The sequence below is a fragment of the Parambassis ranga genome, chromosome 2, assembly GCF_900634625.1.
Source record: "Parambassis ranga chromosome 2, fParRan2.1, whole genome shotgun sequence".
NCBI lineage: Eukaryota > Metazoa > Chordata > Actinopteri > Ambassidae > Parambassis > Parambassis ranga.
Genome location: NC_041023.1, coordinates 40,291,240 through 40,317,971, shown reverse-complemented (window position 1 = coordinate 40,317,971; position 26,732 = coordinate 40,291,240). Strand labels below are relative to the sequence as shown.

The following is a 26,732-nucleotide window of genomic DNA, read 5'->3' as shown; positions in this document are numbered from 1 at the left end:
TCATTTTTCACTTCAGCACTCTGAAGGGTTAATGAGAGCTGCTGTGGACTGTAGATGTGGAGTTTGATTAAAAGCAGCCACAGTCAGTCAACTTCTGAATAAATACCTAAATAAAGGCCCTAATATTATTAGGTTTAAGTGTATCATTAGTTTTAGTATAAGAAGGTGCTGAACTGTTCAAAGGCTTGAAGCAGCTTGTAGGAGCAGCTAAACATCTTCAAGGAACTCTATTAAGTCCAGTTGTCCTGCTTCAAGCTTTTCAAATGAAAATTACCTGGTGAATCATTGAGGTTCAGTTTTTGACATATGAGCTACTGTCATGGAGATCACATAAACTCTTTGTTTTCTTCTGACCCTTTGCCCTGCAGATCTCCCTCAACAACACAATTGTCAAGTGGAGGATGTTCTCGCTGACCAGCAGCTCTGTAACCAGAAGAACTCCATTCTGAAGCAGGAGGAACCAGATCCTCCACAGGTTAAAGAGGAACAGCAGGAAGTCTGCATCAGTCATGAAGGAGAGCAGCATGTACTGAAAGAGGAGACTGATCCCTCTATAGTAACTGCTACTTATGATGGACCAGAACCAAACCATGACATGGTTCTCTCTCACAACGCTCCTCAAGGTACAACTAATAATGAAAATCCTTTCCATGTCAGTCAGAACTTAACTTTTCTCTCCATTAGAACCTGAATGTTTATGACATTTTCGGTTTGTTAGTATTTTAATGATGCATTAACTCATTTGGTTGTTCCAGGTTTTATTATTATTTTTTTTCCATCATCACATTAGTCTTTGTGCCCATTTGTCCCTCCAGTTCTCCCTCAACAACATGACTGTAAGGAGGAAGAGATCCTGTCTGACCAGCAGCTCTGTAACCAGGAAAAAAGGTCCAGTCTGGACCACTTTGACCCGACTGTCATCCCTTACAAAGAAGAGATCAACCATCAGGACCCACTGCTGAACATTATCCTGACACCTGAGATAAAGTTACACAGAACAGGTATGTGAGCCTACAAACAAGCAGTGAATCCTGTGACTCGTGGAGGCTGCAGTTGTTCTGAACTAGAACAGTGACCACCAACACGGTGACCGCGGGCACCAGGTCACCCCCAAGGATCACATGAGTCGCCCGCAGGCACGTTCTAAAAATAGCACAACTCACCAGTGAGCTATGTCTAAAATGTAATTTTATTCTGTTGCTATTCATTTTTAATTACACTTGCATTTAGATAGATGTGAAAAGGACAATATCTTTAAAATAAAAGTATTTTAAAAATGTTTATTATACCTAAAGTGCTGCTTCAGCATGTCTTCAAAACTGTGTGTGTGAGCGTGATGTGCGCTGCAGTGGGAGAGCTGTGTGAAAAGTTCTACACACACATTCCTGGTTCAGAACTTCCCCTGTCCATTTTCACCAACAACACCACTAATACCTGTGCTCTGCTCCATGCATTTGCAGTGGTGCAGCAATGAAAAACGTCCCCTGTGAAACAATTTACCACAGTGCTGAGTTCCAGACATTTTAGGCCATTTAAACAGGTGTTGCCGGTATATAAAAAAATTCATATCATAACACAAAAAAACGCCGGTATTGGGTTCAAACCAGTATACCCCCCAGCACTAGTGGACATGTCTGTATGTTAGAGGTTGGGAAAAAAATCGATATTGCAATATATTGTTGTGCTCTCTGTGGCAATGAATAATCGATTCACTGACGGCCAGTATCGATATTTTATTACACATTACCCGTTGTCAGTGTCACTGTCACTACCCAATATCTACCATTCTGTTTGTTGGGGGTGCTATTCGAGTAAATGGGGGTAAAGTGAAGGAAAACAGTGGCATGTGAATTTGTGAAGAAGAACACAAGCTAGCTAACAACAACAGAGAAGAAGCGAGGAAAAAAAGAGAAGCGAGAAGAATGGTGGAAAATGATGAAAAACAAATGAAAGACCCACCCGCTAGTTTCCACTCTAAACTCTAAAGTGTGGAGACACTTCGGGTTTTACGAGACAGTCCTACTGGTGCTCACAAGGCAGAGGTGATTAAGAAGGCTGCAGACGAGTGGAAGCTCACCGAGACAGAGCCAGCAGTGGTGACTGACAACGCAGCGTATATGTCCGTAGCTGTTGAGATTGCTGGATATCTGCACGTTTGCTGTTTCGCTTATGTTAGATATCGATAATCGTCGATATCGTGGGCTACATATCGCCACAGAATCGATTCATGAGTTACCTGTATTGTCCCACCCCTACTGTATGTATATGTGTGTGTGGCGCATAATTGTCTATGCAGTAGCCTGATGCGCATATACATACGTGTGCACATGCCTGTGTGTGAGTGCACATGTGTGTAGACAACAGCAGTGAATTGTGTGTGGCCATGCAGACACAGCAATAAGGCAAATAACATAAGGTTAGGTTCTTATTCTGTTAGACATATATAACAATAGACCTGTTCTATAGAAAAGGTAACCTTAAACGACTTCTGTTATGATCGGGATATGATGTGTAAACTAATAAATTAATAATGACTATATATATATATATATATATATATATATATATATATATATATATATATATATATATATATATATATATATATATATATATATATATAGTATCCTCATTCAGTACATGCTGCTCTTCCTCATGATTGCTGTAGAAAACCTGCTGTTCCTCTTTAACCTGTGGGGGTTCTGGTTCCTTCCAGGCCAGACTGCAGACTGCAGACTGCAGTGAGGATATATATATATATATATATATATATATATATATATATATATATATATATATATATATATACAAGCTGCTTCAAGCCTTTGAACAGTTCAGCACCTTCTTATACTAAAACTACAAAAAAAAATACTAAAACGATACACTTACAAAGAAATGTCATGTTGCACAGCTTTGTATGCAAGGACAGTGCTAAACCCCTTGACAGGTTACATGGGGCTAATATATATATATATATATATATATATATATATATATATATATATATATATATATATATATATATATATATATATATATATATATGCATATGCATTGACTGTGTATGTGTTGCACTTTTATTAGCCCCATGTAACCTGTCAAGGGGTTTAGCACTGTCCTTGCATACAAAGCTGTGCAACACGACATTTCTTTGTAAGTGTATCGTTTTAGTATTTTTTTTTTGTAGTTTTAGTATAAGAAGGTGCTGAACTGTTCAAAGGCTTGAAGCAGCTTGTAGGAGCAGCTAAACATCTTCAAGGAACTCTAACAAGTCCAGTTGTCCTGCTTCAAGCTTTTCAAAGGAAATGACCTGGATGAATCATTGAGGTTCAGTTTTTGACAAATGAGCTTCTATCATGGAGATCACATAAACTCTTTTTTCTTCTTTTCTTCTGACCCTTTGCCCTGCAGATCTCCCTCAACAACACAATTGTCAAGTGGAGGATGTTCTGGCTGACCAGACGCTCTGTAACCAGAAGAAGAACTCCATTCTGGACCAGGAGGAACCAGATCCTCCACAGCTTAAAGAGGAACAGCAGGAAGTCTGCATCAGTCATGAAGGAGAGCAGCGTGAACTGAAAGAGGAGACTGATCGCTCTATAGTAACTGCTACTTATGATGGACCAGAACCAAACCATGACATGGTTCTCTCTCACAATGCTCCTCAAGGTAAAACGTCTCTAAGATGTCAAACTTGTAGAAAATCCTTTCAATATCTGTCAGAACTTAACTTTTCTCTTTGTCAGAACCTAAATGTTTATGATATTTTCTGTTTGTTAGTATTTCAATGATGGATTAAATCATTTGGTTGTTCCAGGTTTTAGATGTTTCCATCATCACATTAGTCTTTGTGTCCATTTGTCCCTTCAGTTCTCCCTAAACAACATGACTGTAAGGAGGAAGAGATCCTGTCTGACCAGCAGCTCTGTAACCAGGAAAAAAGTTCTAGTCTGGACCACTTTGACCCGACTGTCATCCAATACAAAATAGAGATCAACCATCAGGACCCACTGCTGAACATTATCCTGACACCTGAGATAAAGTTACACAGAACAGGTATGTGAACCTACAAACAAGCAGTGAATCCTGTGACTCATGGAGGATGCTAGCTCTGTGCTACATTTTTATTGGGGTCAATGATAAAAAAAAATGATAAAAAATGTGAAACAGTTGTTGTTATCTTACATGTAAAACGTGTGACGCATCCTGCGTCATTAAAGCCTGTTTCCCTGTGTGCATTCACTATTCTTATGTCAACTTGTTTGCACTGTGGAGCCTGCAATTGTTTTGAATTAGAATGCATTTTCTGATCATCACATGCTGTGTTTGTGTCCTTTAATCCTCCAGATCTCTCTCAACAACACAGTTATAAGGAGGAACAGCAGATTTCAGCTGATCAACAGTTCTGTAACCAGGAGAGGAACTGCAGTCTGGCCTGGAAGGAACCAGAACCCCCACAGGTTAAAGAGGAACAGCAGGTTTTCTACAGCAATCATGAGGAAGAGCAGCATGTACTGAATGAGGATACTGAGCCCTCTATAGTGACTGAAAGTAACCATGTAGAAGCAGAAACAAACCGTGGCATCATTCTGTCTCAAAATTCTTCTCCAGGAAAAAAATCCCTAAAATATGAACATTGTGTAAAATCTTTGTCATGTCAGCGGAAATGTAATGGACATCAGAGAGTTGTCATAGGTGAAAATACATTTTCTTGCAAAACATGTGGCAAATGTTTTGGTCGAAATTATGGGTTGATCCGCCATATGAGAACCCACACAGGAGAGAAGCCATATTCTTGCAAAACATGTGGGAAATGTTTTCGGAACGTTGATCATTTAAGTGTTCATATGAGAACTCACACAGGTGAAAAGCCATTTTCTTGCAAAACATGTGGGAAATGTTTTAGGAATGTCGGCCATTTAAGTGTCCATATGAGAACTCACACAGGTGAAAAGCCATTTTCTTGCAAAACATGTGGCAAATGTTTTAGGAATCATAGTCATTTAACTGCTCATATGAGAACTCACACAGGTGAGAAGCCATTTTTTTGCAAAACATGTGGCAAATGTTTTGGTCGAAATTATGATATGATTCGCCATATGAGAACCCACACAGGAGAGAATTCATTTTTTTGCAAAACATGTGACCAATGTTTTGATCGAAATAATGAGTTGATTTGCCATATGAAAACCCACACAGGAGAGAAGCCATTTTCTTGCAAAACATGTGGGAAATGTTTTAGGAATGTTGGTCATTTAAGTGTCCATATGAGAACTCATACAGGTGAGAAGCCATATTCTTGCAAAACATGTGGTAAATATTTTGGTCGAAATGATGATTTGACTCGCCATATGAGAACCCACACTGGTGAGAAGCCATTTTCTTGCAAAACATGTGGGAAATGTTTTAGTCAAAATGGTAATTTAACTGTTCACATGAGAACCCACGCAGGTGAGAAGCCATTTTCTTGCAAAACATGTGGGAAACATTTTAGTCCAAGCAACAGTTTGGGTCCAATAGTCTAGCTGTCCACATTAGAAGCCACACATGAAGTCCTGCTCTTGTTCTTAGATTTTAAAAAAAGTGGTCAGTGAAAATGCAGCACATGTCCTCCCCATGTGTTACATGTGACATGTAGATTTTTTTACCTTGATATATAATTTTGTTTTTCCTTGTCATAAGCTGCTCGGGAAAGACCTTGCGTATTCCTTCTGAGACTTATGTCTGTGTATGTGACTGCTCCTGCAAGAATAAAAGCATGTGACTTACAGTTGTTTTCTTGGGTTTTTCCTGTTTCCGTTCCTGTTCTTTTAGCCAGTCTGCGCAATGCATGATGGTACATATCGCTAAAAGTAATGACCATCGGATGGACACTACTTTTCAAGATGCATTGTGGGATACATTGAGGGATCATATGGGGTCTTAATTTTTCTCACTAAGATTTCGGACAGCACTACAAAATGGCGAAGGCACTATATAGGGCCCTATATAGTGATTAGGGAGGGATTTTGAACACAGCCATGGATGTGTATTTGTGGATATATGGGTCACTTCCTTCCTGTTTAGGAAAAAACGTTCCTGTTTCTGGCCCGTCCCCTTGGAGTGGCTCAGGTACAAAAGGAGCAAGTGAGAAATGTTTGCGGGAGAGGAGAGAGAGTGCATCCAGGGGAGAGGGAGAGTCTGTGATCTTATCCCCGAGGGGAAATTCTATTTTGTTACAGACAAATAGAAATAAAAGATAAATTAGAACATAGATCATCCTCAGCATCGTCCTGCAGATGTTGAAGGACCTCAGCTGCCTCAGAAAGTAGAGGCGACTCTGGCCCTTCCTGCAAACAGTGTCCACGTTCTTACTCCAGTCCATGTATTTGTACTCCTCCACCACCTCCACACTGACCCCTTTGCTGCTGGTAGGGGTCACTGGAGCCTTTGTCCTCCTCAGATCAGATAATGGTGACTGGCTGACTTTTTAGATTAGCATCTATATGTTTGTGTAATCAAACCACTACTGATGACATTATAACACAAACAGATATTACATTCAACAGCTCACATCACCAGTAAACCCATGTCACTGCTTCCTGTTTGTCTGAACACTGTGTGCAGTCAAAGGAAAGCTGTGTAATGATAAAGTGCATCCTGATATGAAGTCAGACACACTGTTTGGACTCTGACTGCACTGTCTCCACTGTCTCCAGCTGACTTAATTTTAACCAAATAATTGTCTGTTTTTGTAGTTTCCCTTACTGAACTCTAACCCTCAGTCCCCAGCTGTTCATCACAACCATCAGCAAGGGGCAGCCCCACTAGCAGTTTCAGCACTGGACAGCGCCACCAGGATACAGCGGGTCAGTGATTTCAGCACCAGACAGTGACAGAACAGGCCTCTCCTCAGTAACAGGAGACAGTGAAGTCAACAGCCACTGTAAGTATGGTTTCAACATATTAATGTGGCACAGCCTGCTTTTCCACCTAAGGTCTGGTGTGGCAACTATGTAATCACAGTCATTTTCTTTTTCTAGGACCGTGTAAGGGCCAGTGTAACAAGCCTGCAGAACTGACCCTGGATACATGCTTGTACATAAAGTCTACACTATATGCGCTTCAAAGGGAGCGGAAGGAAGTAGAACTGATCTGATTCCACCCCGTCTCCATCAGAACATAACCAGTATAGCTGCTTCCTGTCATACTGTTCCATACGTAACAACACCACACTATGAATCTATGCATAGAAACATAGAATCAAACAATATACAAGAATCATCAATAATCTAATAGAATTGATTATTAGTATTAACCCCTTGACTCCACATACAGACACACATAGACTCTACCTGGTGGCTCTCACCATCAGTACTTTAAAGTTCTCATAACCTCTCAGACTGTTAGACGTCTCTCTCAGAGTGAATAGTTTCTGAATGTTGCCAGGTAATAAGTTATTATATGCTTTAAACAGGATCTGTGCTGTGCAGAATGTAACAAGATGATGGATTATTAATACCCTTGACTGCAGAAAAAGTGGATCTGTGTGTTCCAAGCACCTTGTGTATGATACATATTGTCATTTTTGTGACTTTTTGTGATTTTTTGTTTGTTTATTATTGAGAGGCTTTTGGTGATGTGTGATGTGTGATGTGTGTGTGTTTTACATGATAATTTACTGTCTATTATTACTTACTAAACTAAAAATGCATTCTCAGATACATTATCTATTTGTGCACCATCTATGACTACTTGTAGTTCTGAATGTATTTTGTCCTTTACAAATATCATGACTTTAGTTTGATTTAAATTTAATGATCATTTATTATTATCCATCCATTTTTTAATTTTACCAAGTTCATTATTTACAGTGTTTATAAGGTTATTATAGTTGTCATCACAGTAAAATATATCGTTGTCCTCTGTAAATAATATGCATGCTAACCATTGAGATACATTGATTTCATCATTCATGTACAAGTTGAATAGTGTAGGGCCTAATACTGACCCCTGGTGGACACCACAAGCAATGTCAAGACACCTAGAAGAAAACTGCCATCTTCACATATTGTACTTTGTTGACAATATTGATAACTTCTTGCTCACTAACTGAAGACAGAACGATTGAGTCACTATTGATGGTTCTGATATTTAGCTTTGTTACATGATCAGGGATTTTGGATGCTAGGTCTGGACCAACATGAACAAAAAATCTTTTATGTTAAGAGAAAATACAAACTTGACTGCCAACAGTATTTTAGGGGAAAGTTCTGGGACAGGACATAGAATATAAATTAAGTTTAGGTTTTTAGAGATAAAAAAAATTCTGTTGAATCTACAGTGTACGCTCCAGTCCGGTAGGTGGCGGTAGTGCGCCTTACAATTTGGCTTCCAACCGCCAACCTTAAGAAGAAGGAGGAGGAGGAGCACAGCGACAGCAGAAGTTGAACAGAAGTGTAACTACTGTGCGTGTTTTATTAAATCTAAATGGCTGCTGTTGAGTTTCTGAGAGGTTTTATCAGCGAGCGGCTAACTGCTGCTGAAATATTGGGAGTGTTTGAACAAACTATCGTCCAGTACGAGGAAGAGATGGACCGCCAGCGCAAACTGCTGGAAATCCTCCTGAAGCCTGAGATAAAGTTACACAGAATAGGTATGTAAACATGACAATGTCACGTAACAACAACGTCTCTGTTTGAAAAGAGTGCACATTCAACATTTAGTGTTTCTAACAGGAGACACTAACTTCATGCCTTGAAGCTAAAAATGTGTCCCTCCAGCTTTTCTCTCTCTGCTCTGTGCTTCGTTTATTTAACGTTGAAAGCTACGGAGCAGCTGCTGGTATTTCTGAAGGGTGAAAGATTTTATTCTGCACGATGTTATCATGCAGTGTGGGTTCACATATCTAGAAGTGTGTCCCTAACATGAAGTATTCATTCTTGTAAGTGTTTATTACTCTATACAAACTACTATATTGTGTTTTTATTAGTGTTTATGTGTTAGTAAGTTTTAAAGACAATCAAGTCAAGGATATTGAATGCATTGAGAAGTGTGGAATTCCATTGTTCTCTTATACCCCGTTCACACTGGGGAAATCAATCCAGCTAGAGCAAGATTCGGGATATATCCTAGCTGGATTGGCTCAAATGTGGCTCAGGTCTGAACGCAAATGCAGCTACGACATGCTACTTCCGTCTCCTGAGGGCTTCCTAGAGGCCAGTTTACGACCCCCTCCTATGAGTTTCCTTTCTCCTGTCTTACTCCTCCTGATCATCCCCAGATCTGACTCACAAGCTATGAGATTAAGGCCCCGTTCACACTGGGGAAAAAATGTGGCTTAAGCAGGATTAGGCCGCATCCAGATCAATCCAGATGTGTTTTTTTCTGAGTGTGAACACCTCCAATCCGGCTGAATCCAGTTTGATTTCAAGCTGGCTAGATCCACCCTCGAGAGGTGGATCTAGCAGGATTGGCTCAAATGTGGCTCAGGTGTGAACGCAAATGTGGCTAGCGAATCCGGCTAGCCACATTATTAGCCATATTACGAGGCGCCACCTAGTGGTTTGGAGAACAGCAAACGCTGGATGAAGCCGGATTGAGTGCGGACACAACTGTGTGATCCTGCTAGATCCACCTCTCGAGGGTGGATCTAGCAGGATTGAAATTAAACTGGATTCAGCCGAATTGGAAAAAACACATCTGGATTGATCTGGATGCGGCCAAATCCTGCTTAAGCCACATTTTTTTCCCCAGTGTGAACGGGGCCTCACTTACATGTGGAGAAAACAGTAAGAGGTGTAAGCTTTAATGGCGTGTGATAAAACCACTCTCTCACTGAAAGTAATTATTCTCATGGAAGTGTGTTTTCAACTCAGGTTTATGATCACCCCCTTCCATCTCCTTCCTGCTTTTCCCCTGATTCTCAGTCCTGACCAGTACCTTATAAGGTAAAATAAACAGCAGCTGAGCTGACACCATTTGGTGCAGAACTGGGGGAAGATATGTGAAGACCTGAGTGTATGAAGTTCAGTCTGTCCAACATGAGCAACAGTGAGCAAAACGCTCTATATTCGCTTGTGGGAGTGTGCGCACATGCGTGTGTGTGTACGTGCCATGCGTCCTATATGCAGACAGTATGAAGTTACATTTAATCAGTGAATTAATGAATGATTTGCTGCCTGTCAAACAAGATAAATAACATAAGGCTGTTTAGTTTGTTTAATAAAAGAACAAGGACCTTAAATGACTTCTGCTATGATCTGCTGCTATATAGAAAATAGCTGCTCCCCTATATAATGTTAGACTTGAAGATTGTCTGTTCACCTGTTCTAATTCTGTAAACAGACATTATATTAGTGAAAAGCTGATTGAGGATTTTCTATTCTATTTGATCTAAAGATAGAAAAAAGGCCAGATTACAGTGCCACTGTAAAGTGGTTTGAAATCGTAATCAGTAATCAGTAATCTGGCATTCCTAGTTAGCATTAAACAGCTTTTCTAGAATACAAATAATATTAACAGATTACTGTTGAGGTCAGAAGCACAACATGTTAATTTAGGAGACCATGCAATCTGAAACTGGAGAGATTAACATGTTTGTGCTGCTAAGTAATTAAACGTGATTTGACAGTAAAGGTGGACTGTGTTGAAGAATTTCACTCAACCAAGTTTGCTGTAGTGGGTTGTTTAATAGCATACCAGTATACAGTGGACTTACAATCACAGAGAGTGGGTCTGAGATGATAAGCCGACCCAGAGCAGTGGAAGGATACAGCATTTATACAGGTGGGATAAAAGGGTGGTGGGTGTGTTCACAGGTAGGGGTCAGGAAGAGACTTTACAAGGACAGGATGAAAGGAACAAATGAGTGGAGTCACAAGGTCTGGGGTCTGGGAGAGTCAACAATAGACAGGAGGAGTAACACCTCAACCACTAGGGGGTAGGGAATAGGTCCAGGTTTCTAGACGCTTTGCGACACCTTAGCAAAGAAATGTATATTAGCTTGATCAATGGGGTAGACAACAAAAGGTTAGCAAATGGTAATCAAAGCAGATTCTTCATCACAAGACAGATTCTTCATCAATTGTATGTGAATAAACTGTATTCTGAATAAATATTTAAATAAAGGCTCTAATATTACCAAAAAGTGAAACCAACTGTAAAAACACAAAGGTTTTAAGTGTATCATTAGTTTTAGTATAAGAAGGTGCTGAACTGTTCAAAGGCTTGAAGCAGCTTGTAGGAGCAGCTAAACATCTTCAAGGAACTCTAACAAGTCCAGTTGTCCTGCTGCAAGCTTTTCAAAGCAAATGACCTGGATGAATCATTGAGGTTCAGTTTTTGACAAATGAGCTTCTATCATGGAGATCACATAAACTCTCTGTTTTCTTCTGTCCCTTTGCCCTGTAGATCTCCCTCAAACACAATTGTCAAGTGGAGGATGTTCTGGCTGACCAGCAGCTCTGTAACCAGAAGAAGAACTCCATTCTGAACCTGAACCTCCACAGGTTAAAGAGGAACAGCAGGAAGTCTGCATCAGTCATGAAGGAGAGCAGCATGTGCTGAAAGAGGAGACTGATCCCTCTATAGTAACTGCTACTTATGATGGACCAGAACCAAACCATGACATGGTTCTCTCAACCTTGATCAACAACTTCGATCAGGGTAAAGCATCTCTAAAATGTCAAGTCTATGGAAAACCCTTTCTATATCAGTCAGAACTTACATGTTTATATTTTGTGTTTGTTAGTATTGTTGGATCAATTTATTTGGTTGTTCCCGGTTTTAGATGTTTCCATTAACACATTGTGTGCATTTGTCCCTTCAGTTCTCCCTCAACAACATCACTGTGTATGTTTGCCATTCTAATTCCATGAGACTTGTTTACACTGTGGATACTGCAGTGTTTTGAACTAGAATGCGTTTTCATTTTTAACATTGTTTTCTTGTTTCCTTTAACCCTCCAGATCTCACCCAACAACACAATTGTAAGGAGGAAGAGCTGATTCTACCTGATCAGCAGCTCTGTAACCATGACAGGAACTGCAGTCAAGACTGGGAGGAACCAGAACCCCCACAGGTTAAAGAGGAAAGGCAAGTTCTCTTCAGCAGTCATGAGGAAGAACAGCACGTACTGAATGAGGAGACCCAGCCCTCTGTAGTGACTGATGCTTATGAAAGTAACCATATTGATTCAGAACCAAGCTGTGATGTGGTTCTCTCTCAAAACTCTCCTCCAGAAAAAAAAATTCTAAAATGGAAACCTTATGGAAAATCATTTTCATGTCAATGGAACCTTAAAAGTCATCAGAGAACTCACACAGGTGAGAAACGATTTTCTTGTGAAACATATGGGAAACATTTTAATCAAACAGGTATGTTAACTGCCCACATGAGAGTCCACACAGGTGAGAAACGATTTTCTTGTTTAACATGTGGGAAACGTTTTAATCAAACCGGTGAGAAGCCCTACTCTTGCAATACATGTGGGAAATGTTTTAGTAATGTTGGTGATTTAGTAATGTTAGTGATTAGTGACTGTCCCTCCCAACCGCTCCACGTTGTGCTGACCAGCTACAGGAGCTCGTTCAGCAACAGACTCCGACTCCCACGATGCACCACTGAGAGACACAGGAAGTCATTCCTGCCTGTCTCAATCAAACTACTGAACTCTGAACTGTAACAGTCACTCAGACACTGTACATTCATACTGGTACATTCATGTCATGCTCTTTACTATGTAAAGGTTTATACAGTAGTATGTTCTTTAGGTAACAACTCAGGGATTTAAATGCTGTCTAGGTATTTAGATATTTATTATATATTTCTATTTCATTTCAATTATCCTTTCTTTCTTCTTTTTTCTTCTATGTGTCTGTAACAAACAAGAATTTCCCCTCGGGGATAAATAAAGTAATTTCCGATCTGATTTCTGATCTGATCTGATTTAACTGTCCACACGAGAACCCACACAGGTGAGAAGCCATTCTCTTGCAAAACATGTGGAAAATGTTTTAGTCGAAAACATCATTTAACTGCCCACATGAGAACTGTTGTGACCTTCCCTGGTCACCCCGGATTGTCAGACTCCGTCTTCTGTAATCAGAACATTGAGTGAAAGACAATACACTTGGTTTATAGTTTTGCCTTTTGCAAAAGGGAGAACACTCAGTGAACACAGGCCTTTCAGTCTGCTTCACTCCCCTCCATAAGTGTTCTGCCCCTCCCTGGATACAGGCTCGTTTTATTCAAAAGTGGAAGTACATTTGCATAATAGATAAACAGTTTTACCATATTGGGAAATGTTACCCTTTTATCCCCACCTACTAATGATTATAATTGGTCTAACATATTTCTGCGGATCTCCTATGTCTGACGATTTATCTTACGTCCGATGCCTTCCAGTGCTTCGGTCTTCACCGCATCAAAAGGGCTCCCGGAATGTCAATATCCTCCCTAACTCTCTGTAAGGGAGTATGTGTGTGTGTGCAGAGAGTCTCCCTTTTTCTCTGAGTGAAAGCATACATAAGAGTACATAAAAAGTAAAAGATCTCTGTATCATGTCAGTGTGTAGTTAACCTTATATAATCCCACAACTCCCCCTTTTGGACTCTACTAGAGTCCAACACCCAAAGAAAACTGTGACAAAGGTTATATGTGTCAAAAATATAAGTAAAAGTTTGTGAGCAGTCAAACAGTAAACATGTGTTCAAAGCTAATCAAAAGTTAGTGAAGAGTTAGTGATCGGTCAAATCTTCCTCACCATCCTCAGGGTCTTCCATAGCCAAGAGAGGAAACATGTTAACCTGATCCTTCGAGGAAGGTGGCAAAGCTGTAGTAATCAGTCTGGTAAGCAAAGTCCTGAGACATGGTAGACAACAACAACCGCACACTGTGAGTGTGGCTACAAACACTACGAGTGACAACAAGAGGGAAGAAGCCAATGATTTATACCTGCCAAATGCCTCCATCCAGCTATCCCACATGGAGGTGTCCACCCCCGAGTGCTCCTTCATTTTAGCATTAAGTGCTCTGAGTCCCTCCAAAGCTTTAGTTAATGTCCCATCAGGGGCCGTGTTGTTAGGAATGAAAGTACAACATTGCTCACCAAAAATAGCACATACACCTCCCTCCTTGGCTAACAACATGTCAACTGCGATTCTGTTCTGGAACGCCATCAAAGATGTGGCAGCCAATTGCCCATGCACTGCTTCAAACCCACTCTGAGTCCAATTGCCTAGTCGCTGCACGTTGTAATGTACATAATTAATGCGGTCAACATTCTTGTTAATAGTGCACCACCAACAAAGTGCAGATTCAAAGCCTGCAGCAACTTGATCAACCAATTTATATTCGTCAGGAACACCCTGTGGAACCCCAATTGCATCAATATAAGTGGGGTCGCCCTGATTCAGCCACGCAAAAGATCTCTTCTGATGAGTCGGCAAAAGCCCAGGATTCCCGGAATCAGCTGCTACTTGGAGTAATTGGTCAGCTGACATAGGAAACATGGATACTGGCAGTAAAAGAGAAATCAAACCACACAAACCAGTGGCTCTGGTGGGCAGGCGGTCAAAAAGACGCACGCCCCCACACCACCACCAGATGTCAGCACGCAACACTGGCGAAAATACACCCGTCGTCCGATGCGTGTAGTTACACCATGTCTCGTTAATATGTCCTAAGCTTGCACCTGTACCAGTAAGCTTTACACAAGAAAAATGTCCAGGGGCCACATTTGCGGAAAACACAGGATGTTTCACAGATGGTTTAGTGATGGGGAATATAACATCCCATTCCATGCATTTTTTAGGGGGAACCGAGCGAGTCATAACTGGTATAAAACAGTCGGTGGTCAGAGAAGCTGGCACCACCTGTAACAAAGGTCTGGGTCCCAAGCATACCACACAATCAGGGGTTGTGGGATGCATTAGCTGACTGTTCAGCTAATAAAAGCCAATTATTTCTGTAGCCAGTGACTCCTGTCGCAACCTGAAACCATTGATCAGTAGACAATCCTTCTGTTCCAGATACAATAACCACCCCTCCTGAATTAGCGTTATTCTTACCAGTCACTAAGCTCCCCTGCACTGCTGAACTCTCTGGGGTTGTGGAGGTGGTTGTGTTAGGCAGACTATGTGTTCGCCAGAATCCCACCTTCCAACAGGGGTCATGACCTGCAAACACAGCACAGACAAGGAACCATGTGGCATTCTGACCTACCCAGTAGGGTAAGGGGTGCCCAGTCATAGGCAGTACGTGGGGTAGATCAAACAAGGTTGTATTTAGCCTAAATGATATCATTTTATTATTCACGGTGAAATTGCTAAGCACCTTCTTCCAACGCTGTGCAGCCCCTCCATAACCATATGACCTTGAAGACCAACCTGCTGTGGTAGCAAAGACATTTCTCCAATCAGCATGGCCTGGTCGAGGGGCAGATGTTGCATCTAAGTACATGCGATAACCCTGCCACCCCTGGGCAGAGCTGCGCTGAGCGTTGGTCAGGCTAGTACGTGGGATGATAATCAGTGCATCAATTTTTCCAGTGTAGCAAAACCAAAATACCTGATGCCATTCGGTGTTTCGGGAAGTATTAGTAGTGTTAGTGCATGGATCGAATAGTACAGTGTGTTGACCTGTCTGTAGCAGCGCATAGACAGTCAGGAGGAATAGAACCACAACCATGATTGTAACCAGTAGAATAATTTAAAAGTAATATGAGTGACGAGTAGAACAGTATAAAAATTAATATGTAGTATTACACCTCTGTCCAGGGAACTCGCAGTGTAACCAGTAGATCAAAGAAATTATGAGCAGCCCTAATATGGTTATCCCAACAAGAGAACGAGTAGAAGGAGGGTACGACATGTTATACATCCTAGTATGTGGGGGTATTTTAATCGGTCGGTCTTTCACCGTTCCCGCCCCCAGATACTCCTAACAATTCAAATATAATGAAAATTGTTCTACAGTAAAAATGTTCAAAATTGTGTTTTTATCAGTTCATGTATGTGTTCCTGTCCGTCTGCCTCATCGTACAGCGCCCCGCCTGGTTCTCTGGTCCTCTGGTCCTCAGGATGTGTTTTCTTTCTTCGGATCCCTGGGGTTAGACTACCCGGGATCCTGGATTCCTGTCAGGGGATTATTCTGCCCCTTTTGTGACAGGATCCGTATCTGAATCAGCCAATTCAGACTTCTGCGCCCTCAGATCAGCGTGGACGTCCTGTAGAGATCGTTGAGGCTCCTCTGCAGCTGCGCACTGGCTCCAGTGGAACCAGGTGTCCCCCTTTCCTCTCAGCCGAACCGCTTGTGAGGTGCGTTCCGTCACCTGATAGGGACCTGTCCACCTTGTTCTCCGACCACTTCCTTTTATCACCTTCAGGAGGACCCACTCGGCTGTGTGTGGCTCCTTCTGGACTCACCATCTCTCCTTTCTCCTGTAATACAAATTCTAACACCAAAGCTTCAAATTCATTATATTATGGTTTATATTAATACCATACTGCCTGCTTCTTCAGTCTCAGCCGGCCAGCTGGTCCAGGAAACTGTCGACCTGTAAGAAGCTCATAGGGTGTAGATTATATGGCGTTATTAACAGAACATCAATACAATAGATAATACTTGGAACCCATATAAATTTGGTCTGTGCACAGATTTTAGCCAATTTTTGTTTGAGTTTTGATTCATCCTTTCCACCTTTCCTTGAGACTGTGGATGATAAACAGTACCAAAAGCATGCTTCAGTCCCAACATAGCCTCCACCTGCTGGAGGTCTTTATTTCTGAAATGTGTTCCATTGTCAGATCTGATTTTTTCAGGAAAACCATGTCTAGGGATGTAGGTATTAATCAGAAATTTAATGACAGTTTTGCTGTCCTCCCTTTTAGCAGGACAGGCTTCTGGCCATCCTGAGTATGCATCAACACACATCAAAATGTATCTGAATCCCCTCACAGAGTTAATCATGTCAGTGTAGTCAATGATGATTTCTTTGCCCATTTTGGCCTCTAGTGTGTAGTGTCCTGCTTCTGGTTTGATGGTTGGTCTCGGATTGTATTTAATACACTGATCACATTCGAATTAAATACTGAGCCATGTCTTTCATGTACGGGTGCCACCACTGCTCCAGATTTCTTAACATCTGAGCCACTCCCACATGGCCGACCCCATGTGCTTCTTCCATGGCAGTTTGTCTCAATCCAGGTGTCAGTGTGGGTCGTCCATCCGGTCCCCTCCATACTCCTCCTGTGTCAGTTGCCCCCCTCGCTCTCCACAAAGTCTTTTCCTGTGGAGAGGCTTTGTTTTGTAGTTGTGTTAAGTCATTCCAGTCAACAGGGGGAGGTAAGTCCGTTTCTGAGCACATCAAAATCATCTGTTCAACATAGCCTGCTGCCTGCTTTGCTGCATTATTTCCTCTGGTGATCCTGTCAGCGCCTGTTCCATGACCTTTGCATTTTATTACAGCTAACTTGCTAGGCAACAACAGGGCTTCTGCAAGTTCTCTCATTTCTGCCTCATGTTTTATGGGTTTGTTAGCTGCAGTGAGAAATCCTACTCTCAGCCACTGCCCCAACTCCACATGCACTGCTCCTGCTGCATATGCTGAATCAGTGAAAACATTGATGTGTTGTCCTTCCCCTATTTTGAGTGCTTCAATCACTGCTCTCACCTCTGCTCTCTGTGCTGACTGCTGTCCCTCCAGTCTTTCTGCTTTCAGTGTTATCATCTCTTCCCCTGTGTCTTCAACAACTGCGTATGCTGCTCTGAGTCCTTCTGTGTCATGTCTGAAACAGCACCCGTCTGTGAACAGATTTCTAGCCTCTGTTAGTGGTGTGGCCTGTAAATCCATTCTGACTTTTTCTTCTCTGGTTACCCTCTCTACACATGTGTGTGGTTCTCCAGCTCCTATCTGTTCTGCCATGTTTATACCATCATGTGTGAAGGTAATGTTTGGTGCTTCCAAAATCTTGCTCATCCTCCTCTGTCTCAGTGGGGTGAGTGTGAATGTCTCTGAGTTTACATATGCGACTACACTATGTGTTGTGAGTACATACAGCTGGTGTCCCATGACCATGTGTTCAGTTTTCTGAATTAGCTTAGCTATTCCTGCTGCGTGTTGTGTGCACTGAGGGTGTCGTTTTTCCATGTTGTCTAAGAGGACACCGATATACATCAGTATTACTCTCTCTCCCCCTTTTCTCTGGAACAGGATGCCGTTTGCACAGGTATCCGTTCCAGAGACATCTAAATAGAATGGTAAAGTGTAGTCCGGCGTGGCTAGTTCTGCTGCTGTAGCCAAAGATTGTTTTAGTTCAATGAAAGAGCGTTCAGCTTCCTGTGTCCAATTTAGGCGGGCTGTTAAATTACGCATGCCATGTTCTCTGACTAGGTCTCTAAGAGGCTGTGTGAGACCAGTGTAGTTTGCAACGTAGTTTCTACTGTAGCCAGTCAGTCCAAGAAATGAGAGCATGTCTTTCACTTTGTCCGGACGGGGATGATGTAAAATAGTAGACTTATGTGAGGGTGACATGCTTACCCCCTTTTGAGAAACCATGCGTCCCAGAAACGCAACCTGTTTTCTTACCAACTGGAGTTTAGATTTACTGACCTTAAACCCAGTCGTGGCCAAATATTGCAAAACAACTTTTGTTGCCTCCAGGCAGGCTGCTGCCATTGGAGCTGCGATGAGAAAATCATCAACATACTGAATGAGTGTAGTGTTTTCAGGAAGAGTGCATTTGCTAAGGACCTGTTTTAGAACCTGATTGAAAATGCCAGGAGAGAGTGAAAAACCCTGTGGTAGCCTGGTGTAACGATACTGCACGCCCTGATATGTGAATGAAAAAATGTCTCTACATTCATGAGCCAATGGAAGACAAAAGAAAGCATTAGCCAAATCTATGCATGTGAACCAGGCTTGTGAGGGATCAATCTGTGCCAGTGCTACGTATGGATTAGGGACTGGCACTGTGGGAGTAGTCACAATGAAATTGATATCTCGCAGATCGTGTGCCATACGAAATTTACCTGTACCCTTCTTTTCTACTGGTAGGATGGGAGTGTTCCAGTCTGAGTGGGAAGGTTCCAGAACACCACTTTGAATCAGCCCTTCAATAGTGTCTGCAATGCCGGCTTCAGCCGCTGGTTTGTGAGGATATTGTCGAACCCACAAAGGTTCAGATGTGTTAACCCGGAATGTCACAGGCTCACAGTTCACTAAGCCCACATCAGTGGGGCCTTCTGCCCATAAATGTGTCGGCAAGTCATTAATCAAGGCCTGAGCAAGAGGGTGGTCTGTTTTTTCTCTTCCATGATGTCTGGACAGCTGTTCGTGTGCTAGTGTGACAGTGTTAGTAGCTGAAACATGTATTCTATATGCTTTGGCAGATGGAGAGTACATGATTTGCGCTATAGGTGTAGGTTGCCAATCTGTTTGAGCTATGGCACGTTTAACCATGCCACCTAATTCTTTTGCCTGATGTTTTGGATGTACAGCTAATGAGACGTGGGGATGTCCTTCATCCCCCATCATGTACCAAGCCTGTTGTTCTAGTGTAAGAACACCAGCTGCTACGCCCTCCGATGCCACAAAAATGTCTCGGACTGAAATCAACCAGTTTTTCTCCTCTAGGGAGCATGTGAAGTTATCATGATACCAATCAGTTTGCCGCCTGTCATAAAACAAAGTCACATGAGGGGGGTCAGGGGGAGAGACATATGGCTCGAGCTGGGCTATCCAGGGCTTCCACTGCAGGTAAGCAGAGAGAATTCCCGGGTCGTGTGGCTTTTCTGCATGTAACAGACCCCAGTAGATGTCCGCACAAGGGTCAGTTAAAGGTCTCACAAGATACTGTCCACCTGTGCCAGAGGCATTACAGTGGAACATGGTGCCGTCCGGCAGTGTCACTGTCAACCCGTCAGGGCTGCACAAAATAGATGCTCCAAGCTTAATCAGTAAGTCTCTCCCCAGTATATTCAGAGGCACTGTGGGTGAACATACAAAACAGTGTGACACAGTCTGATGTCCCAGCTGAGCAGTCATTGGAGTGGTTATAGGCAGAGTCTGTTTCTCCCCAGAGAAGCCCATCACTGTGATAGAGTCATTTGACAGTTTCTTAGAAGATGTATGAATCAGAGTAGAACAGGTGGCCCCTGTGTCTACCAGAAAAGGCAGTGTCTCATCTTCTACTCGCATAGACAACATCGGATCTGCCGTAACAATGTCATCAGAGCTGTGTGTCTAATCCATGCGTCTTTGCTTTGATTAATATATTCTCTTGGACTCTGTTTCAGATCCCATTTTAAGGTGGGGCAGGCTGCTCCACTAGGTAAAGGATATTTAGCTCTCATTGCCTGGCCTATTTCAGTGAAAGGAATGTTATCGCTTTTCTTGACAGTATCCGCGTCTACTTCTATATCTCTCACTTCTGACCCTGTGAGGCACCTGGTAAGCACAGCCCGAAAATCTCCCAAAGCAAGTGTGTGTCCTGCAGTGAGACTGTCTAGTTGACTCAGCCACATTGCGCCTCCTTCGGCAACGGGTGGTAATTTATCCACCAGTGCCTGAATGTCCCCTAGAGGGAATGGACGATATTTTGTGTGAGGGCCAAATTGTGTCAATGGACACTGAAGAGATGTCTGTGTGTAATCCTGTCCTTGTGATCTCGTGCGCATGTGATGTAGTCTAGGTGCGTCAGCTCTGTGTTGTGCTCTCACCCACTCTACAGTGTTACTATGCTGCCCATCCTGCTCCTCCTTTTGTCTGTTTAGTTCTGCAAGCTCCTCTAATTCTTCCAGGGACCACTCACCCTCAGCCTGCATCTGCACATCAACTGATCTCCCTGCCAGTGGTCCGTTAAGCCATACACCCTCCGCTTGGAGATTTACCTCTCCACGCAGTAGACTAGATGGTGTATGCTGTGCTATTTCTTTAGCTACTACAACCTGTAACTTCCTTATCTCTTCCTCAACCTGCCGCATCCTGTCTGCATCTTCCTGTGTAATCTTATTCCTGCTGTCTCTGTTCTCTGCTCTGACCTCCTGAACTCGAGCTGCTGCAGCTTCTCTCGTCTCAGCTGAAAAGGTTGGGCCGCTGGTGACCCCTCTCGAGCACTATGGGTAGTACTAGGAGATCCTGCTGACACACTGCTAACTTCAGACCTGCAGGAGCTGTCCTCAGTTCCTGCCTCTACAGTAGCTGGTTGTTCTGTTACGGACAATTTACCTTGAGTTATCCCCAAAATTGGATACAGTCTAGCCGCCTGATCACCAGGTGGTGCACTGGGGAGTATATTAGATTGTGTGTAGGGAGGAGGGTCGCTACTCTTTTCTGTTTTCCCTTTCTTTGCTTTGGGCTTTCCTCTCATGAGGTGATTTACACCCTGACATAACAAAGCCCATCTCGCCCACTGAGTTCTTTCTTCCTCTGCCTTTTCCTGCTCTTTTCTGAATTTTCCTCTCTTAGTCCAACCACACTGCTCTGCACTTTTCTTGGCCCTCTCTCTGTCTGACCTCGCTTCTCCCTCTTTTCTCCAAAACTCCTTTTGCAAACTTCCTTTATCTTTCACACCTCGCCCTATCTCTGCCAACAACTTATCTACAGCGTCCTTCATAAGAATCACTTCTGCCGCTGCAGTCTTAGAGTCATAAGTCTGGTTCAGTATTTCGCCTAAGACCGTCAGCTGTTCTTCTACCGTCTTTAGTGGGCTGTGCGGACCCCACCCATCGTCAGTCATGTCTCGGTGCACACTTAAGTCCATGTCGTCAGTCATTAAAGTCTTAATCTTGTGGTCACGTAGGAATTACAAAACTATAGTTCAAATTCAAATTTACAAAACTACAGTTACAATGTTTCTATATCTTCTACCAAACTATGTACACATCAGAAAAAAACTAATCCAGTTCGTGAGTGAACCTACTTCAACAGACCACTGCTTTACGTTAACACCGGTTAGGTTTCCAGCAGTGCTGCTGCTTCAGCTCACACGTCCCTGGCACTCATCCACATTTCTCATTCATGCATTACCCGAGCGCTCAGTATGTGTGTGTTACAGCTTCACTCTCAGCTGTGTGTCTCAGTAGGGGTGCTTTTGAACTCACAGGACTTTCCTCTGTTCTTGTAGCCGGTCCGACTACTCACAGTTCATCTGTTCTTGCCGTCTCTCTTTTAGACGGCTCACAGTTATAATAACAGTGTTCTTCACTGTCTAGATTCAAGCCAACTGAGAAATATGGCACGCTATGTCCCTAGTACTCAGTCCAGTGGATTTGAGACTAGCCTCTCTTCCACGACACCAGAATCTTATACGTCTGTAATTTGGAAGCCTGTTGACTTACTACAACTTCCGCCTAACTAATGTGGTTGTTGTTTCAGTTTCCAGTCGTTCCAACATCCATACCTTGTGTTTGCCAGTTCTTGTTCTATTCCTCTCTCTTTTTTTAGTGATTTAGGGTTCCTCAAGCCCCGGGACTCAAACCCAGCTTTTCCGGCCTCTCGTCAGAGCACCGGTGGAGTCGCCACACTCAGGATTTTGCAACCCCTTTTTTCCTTTCTCTTATTCTTTATCTTTACTCTTACAAGAATTCTTTAACCTCTTTTTTTTTTGTTTCAGTCAATGTTCGTATAATTTACAGGCAGATTACTACTATGACTCGGGACACGTTACACTTTAGAGTAGTCAATGCAGATATAAAAGGTCTGCTCACCTTATTGTTGGCGCGCCACGTGTCCTCTGTCTGTTCGTAATCAACCCCTGTGTTCGATTGACGGATCTTAGAAGAATTGTTTGATCCCGGATGGGCCCCCAAATTGTTGTGACCTTCCCTGGTCACCCCGGATTGTCAGACTCCGTCTTCTGTAATCAGAACATTGAGTGAAAGACAATACACTTGGTTTATAGTTTCGCCTTTTGCAAAAGGGAGAACACTCAGTGAACACAGGCCTTTCAGTCTGCTTCACTCCCCTCCATAAGTGTTCTGCCCCTCCCTGGATACAGGCTCGTTTTATTCAAAAGTGGAAGTACATTTGCATAATAGATAAACAGTTTTACCATATTGGGAAATGTTACCCTTTTATCCCCACCTACTAATGATTATAATTGGTCTAACAGATTTCTGTGGAACACTCTGTATCACTCCTATGTCTGACGATTTATCTTACCTCCGATGCCTTCCAGTGCTTCGGTCTTCACCGCATCAAAAGGGCTCCCGGAATGTCAATATCCTCCCTAACTCTCTGTAAGGTATGTGTGTGCAGAGAGTCTCCCTTTTTCTCTGAGTGAAAGCATACATAAGAGTACATAAAAAGTAAAAGATCTCTGTATCATGTCAGTGTGTAGTTAACCTTATATAATCCCACAGAACCCACACAGGTGAGAAGCCATTTTGTTCCAAAACATGTAGGATATCTTTTAGTTGAAAAGATTATTTAACTGCCCACATGAGAACCCACACTCACTGACAGTTTCCATGTTATTCATCACATGATGACACACACAGAAGAAGCCATATATCAAACAAGTAAACCATCTGAAGCATTTGTGTGAAGAAGTTTCTTGGGAGGTTTTGCTTGAAGAATGATCAAATATAAAATACACATATTCTGCTTTTATGGACTAAAGCTGAAGGTGTATATTTGCCTTTACTTTCAGTTTTCAACACTGTTAGGTACCGTATTTTCACGACTATAAGGCACACCTAAAAGTCTAAAATTTTCTCAAAAGTCGGCCCTGCGCCTTGTAATGCGGTGCGCCTTGTGTATGGGTTGAGTACCAGACACGGGGACATGATACGTAAAGTACGTACGCTGGCAGCAAATCACCAATCAGCTGAACGCTACGTCATACGTACACTACGCACGCTAGCAGCGATGAACCAATCAGATGGATACTACGTAACACACCGGTTCAGCCGATTGGTGAATTGCAATTCACCAATCAGCTGAATGCTACGGTACTGGCGCAGCAACTTCCAGCGGATTACAGCTTCCTCGTTATGCAGTGACAACATTGCCAGCAAAAACATCCAGCCCAGCCACATCACCAACATGGATGAAGTCCACCTCACTTTCGACATCCCCGTGAACCAAACTGTGGAGAGAATGGGGACCAGCACGGTATCAATACGGACTGTAGTGGTGGACTGGATGGTAATGGACAGAAACTTCCGCCTATGGAAGAGAAAGACTCTGCCTAAAGAAATGTTTCCAGCAGGAGTCTTTGTTAAGGAGAAATGAGGAGACGAGGAGTGGCTCAGGGAAGTTTATGTAAAGAGACCGGATGGTTTTTTCCACGCATCACCCTCGCTGCTGATCCGCGACTCCGCGTACGCCCGTCTCACCGCTGGTGTAAAAACACAGGCGAAGCAGATGAATTCATAGCTTGCCGTAATCCTGGGAGGGTTAACAAAGAACTCCAACCGCTGGACATCGGCGTAAACAGGGCGTTCAAAGTAAAGTTGCGAGCGGTGTGGGAGCGATGGATGGCGGACAGCGAGCACAGCTTTACTGGGAGGCAGCGCCGGGCGAGTTACGTCAGTTATGTGAATGGATTGTGGACACATGGGCTCATGTTTCTGCAGTGACTGTTGCCCGAGCTTTTGTGAAAGCCGGCATAATTTCCGAACAATAATAATAATAATTTCCGAACAGCCAGCCGGCAACGTGTGTGGCTGTGACTCTGACAGCGACGAGAGGGAAGCTGGCAGGTTTGAACTCGCGCAGTTGTTTCCTGTTTATTGTTGTAATAAATGTTCTGTACAGTCAGCCACTGGTAAGGATGAATTAGGAATCACTGTGGTGCATCTGATTAAAATGCGGGACAACGTATATCCGAAGATGGTCTTTATTTATTAATAAAGTGTAAAGATAAAGTTGGAATCACAACAGGCATTCAGCAGCAGCCACTGCTCTGCCCATAGAAACACACACTGTTTCTCTGTCGCTGCCACCGTTGAGAGAGCGGCTGCACCGGCTCCTCACTGATATCCAGCCGGTTTTTACTGAATCGCTGCTGATAGAGATGTGAGCGGCTTGCGGAGGATGCGGAGCTTAAAGCTGAGATGCGAGGGTCCGATCGCAGATCAGGGCTGGATGGACGAGGAGAAAATAGGAGAGTGGCTCAGAGAAGTTTACGTAAAGAGACCGGGTGGTTTTTTCCACGTATCACCCTCGCTGCTGATCTGTGACTCCATGCGCGCCCATCTCACCGCTGGAGTAAAAAACCAGGTGAAGTAGACGAATTCGGAGCTTGCCGTTATCCCGGGAGGGTTAACCAAAGAACTTCAACCGCTGGATATCGGAGTAAACAGGGCGTTTAAAGCTAAGCTGCGAGCGGCGTGGGAGCGATGGATGGCAGACGGCGAGCACAGTTTTACCAAGACTGGGAGGCAGCGTCGGGCGAGTTACGCCACCATATGTGAGTGGATTGTGGACACATGGACTCATGTTTCTGCATTGACTGTTGTCCGGGCTTTTGTGAAAGCCGGCGTAATTTCAGAACAGCCAGCCGGCAACGACAGTGACAGTGACTCCGACAGTGACGAGAGGGAAGCTGGTTGCAAGCACTCGCACAGTTGTTTTATTCTGACACTGAAGATGGGGACTTTGATGGGTTTGTGGGAGAGGATTGATTAAAATGTGAGTGTATTGTACATAGCTGTAATAAAGTTCGACTTAACTCGTTTTTGTCCCATTACCTTTTTATTTACCGTACGTACTGGTATCTGGCGTCTTAGCGTCTCAGTGACTGTTGTCCGAGCTTTTGTGAAAGCCGGCGTAATTTCAGAGCAATAATGAATTAGGAATCACTGTGGTGCAAATTATATCCAAAGATGGTCTTTATTTGTTAATAAAGTGTAAAGATAAAGTTGGAATCACTCCATGCGCGCCCATCTCACCGCTGGAGTAAAAAAACAGGTGAAGCAGACGAATTCGGAGCTTGCCGTTATCGGAGTAAACAGGGCATTTAAAGCTAAGCTGTGGGAGCGATGGATGGCAGACGACGAGCACAGCTTTACCAAGACTGGGAGGCAGCGATAATGACTTAGGAATCACTGTGGTGCAATTTATATCCGATGACAGTCTTTATTTGTTAATAAAGTGTAAAGATAAAGTTGGAATCACAACAGGCATTCAGCAGCAGCCACTGCTCTGCCCATAGAAACACACACGCTGTTTCTCTGTCGCTGCCACCGTTGAGAGAGAGGCTGCACCGGCTCCTCGCTGATATCCAGCCGGTTTTTACTGAATTTACGTACTGGTATGTTTTAGCGTAACCTGCGCCTTATAGTACGGTGCGCCTTGTGTATGCGCTGAGGACAGAAATAGACCATGCAACTGACACTGCACCTTATAATGCGGTGCGCCTTATGGTCGCGAAAATACGGTATATGGTTTCTTTATAAATACTATTGAATGTGAACTGATGTCTATGTCTAAAAACAACATAAAAACACACGGTTTCGATGTAACCAGTGTAATGAATTGGCTTCCTCTTGTTAAACTATTCTCTTTTAAACCATTTGAGCTATTTTTGTCCCACTCACCCTAATGCTGTTTAGCTGTGTGGGAACAGTATAGTTTTGGTTGGGTGGGACAGCAGCACATGCAATGAAGAACCAGTATGTGTGGTCTGCATGACTCTTCAATGTTTCTAGTCAACCAGAAAATGTTCATCAGCAAGCTGGATTTTGCTGTCATTGTTAGATCACTGGTCAAAAGACCTTCCCCAAGTTTATGACATATCACCCTG

General features: G+C 43.0%; 2 protein-coding genes across 2 annotated transcripts in view; both read left to right on the top strand.

Moving 5' to 3' along the window:
- Nucleotides 1-573: 573 nt before the first annotated feature.
- Nucleotides 574-12,595, top strand: LOC114451647 (zinc finger protein 420-like; the record flags this gene model as incomplete). The annotated part of the gene is made up of 3 exons (XM_028430426.1): nt 574-623; nt 3,871-4,056; nt 11,949-12,595. Coding segments are annotated over exons 1-3 (861 nt in total), but the record flags the coding sequence as incomplete, so codon positions are not given.
- A 333-nt stretch (nt 12,596-12,928) lies between these two features.
- LOC114444710 (gastrula zinc finger protein XlCGF17.1-like) overlaps nt 12,929-26,732 on the top strand; it is a gene marked incomplete at its 5' end in the record, with an annotated part of 44,023 nt that continues 30,219 nt past the window's right edge. Inside the window, one exon of the mRNA XM_028419462.1 lies at nt 12,929-13,033. Coding sequence (XP_028275263.1) covers nt 12,929-13,033 — 105 coding nt within the window. The remainder of the gene's footprint in view (nt 13,034-26,732) is intronic.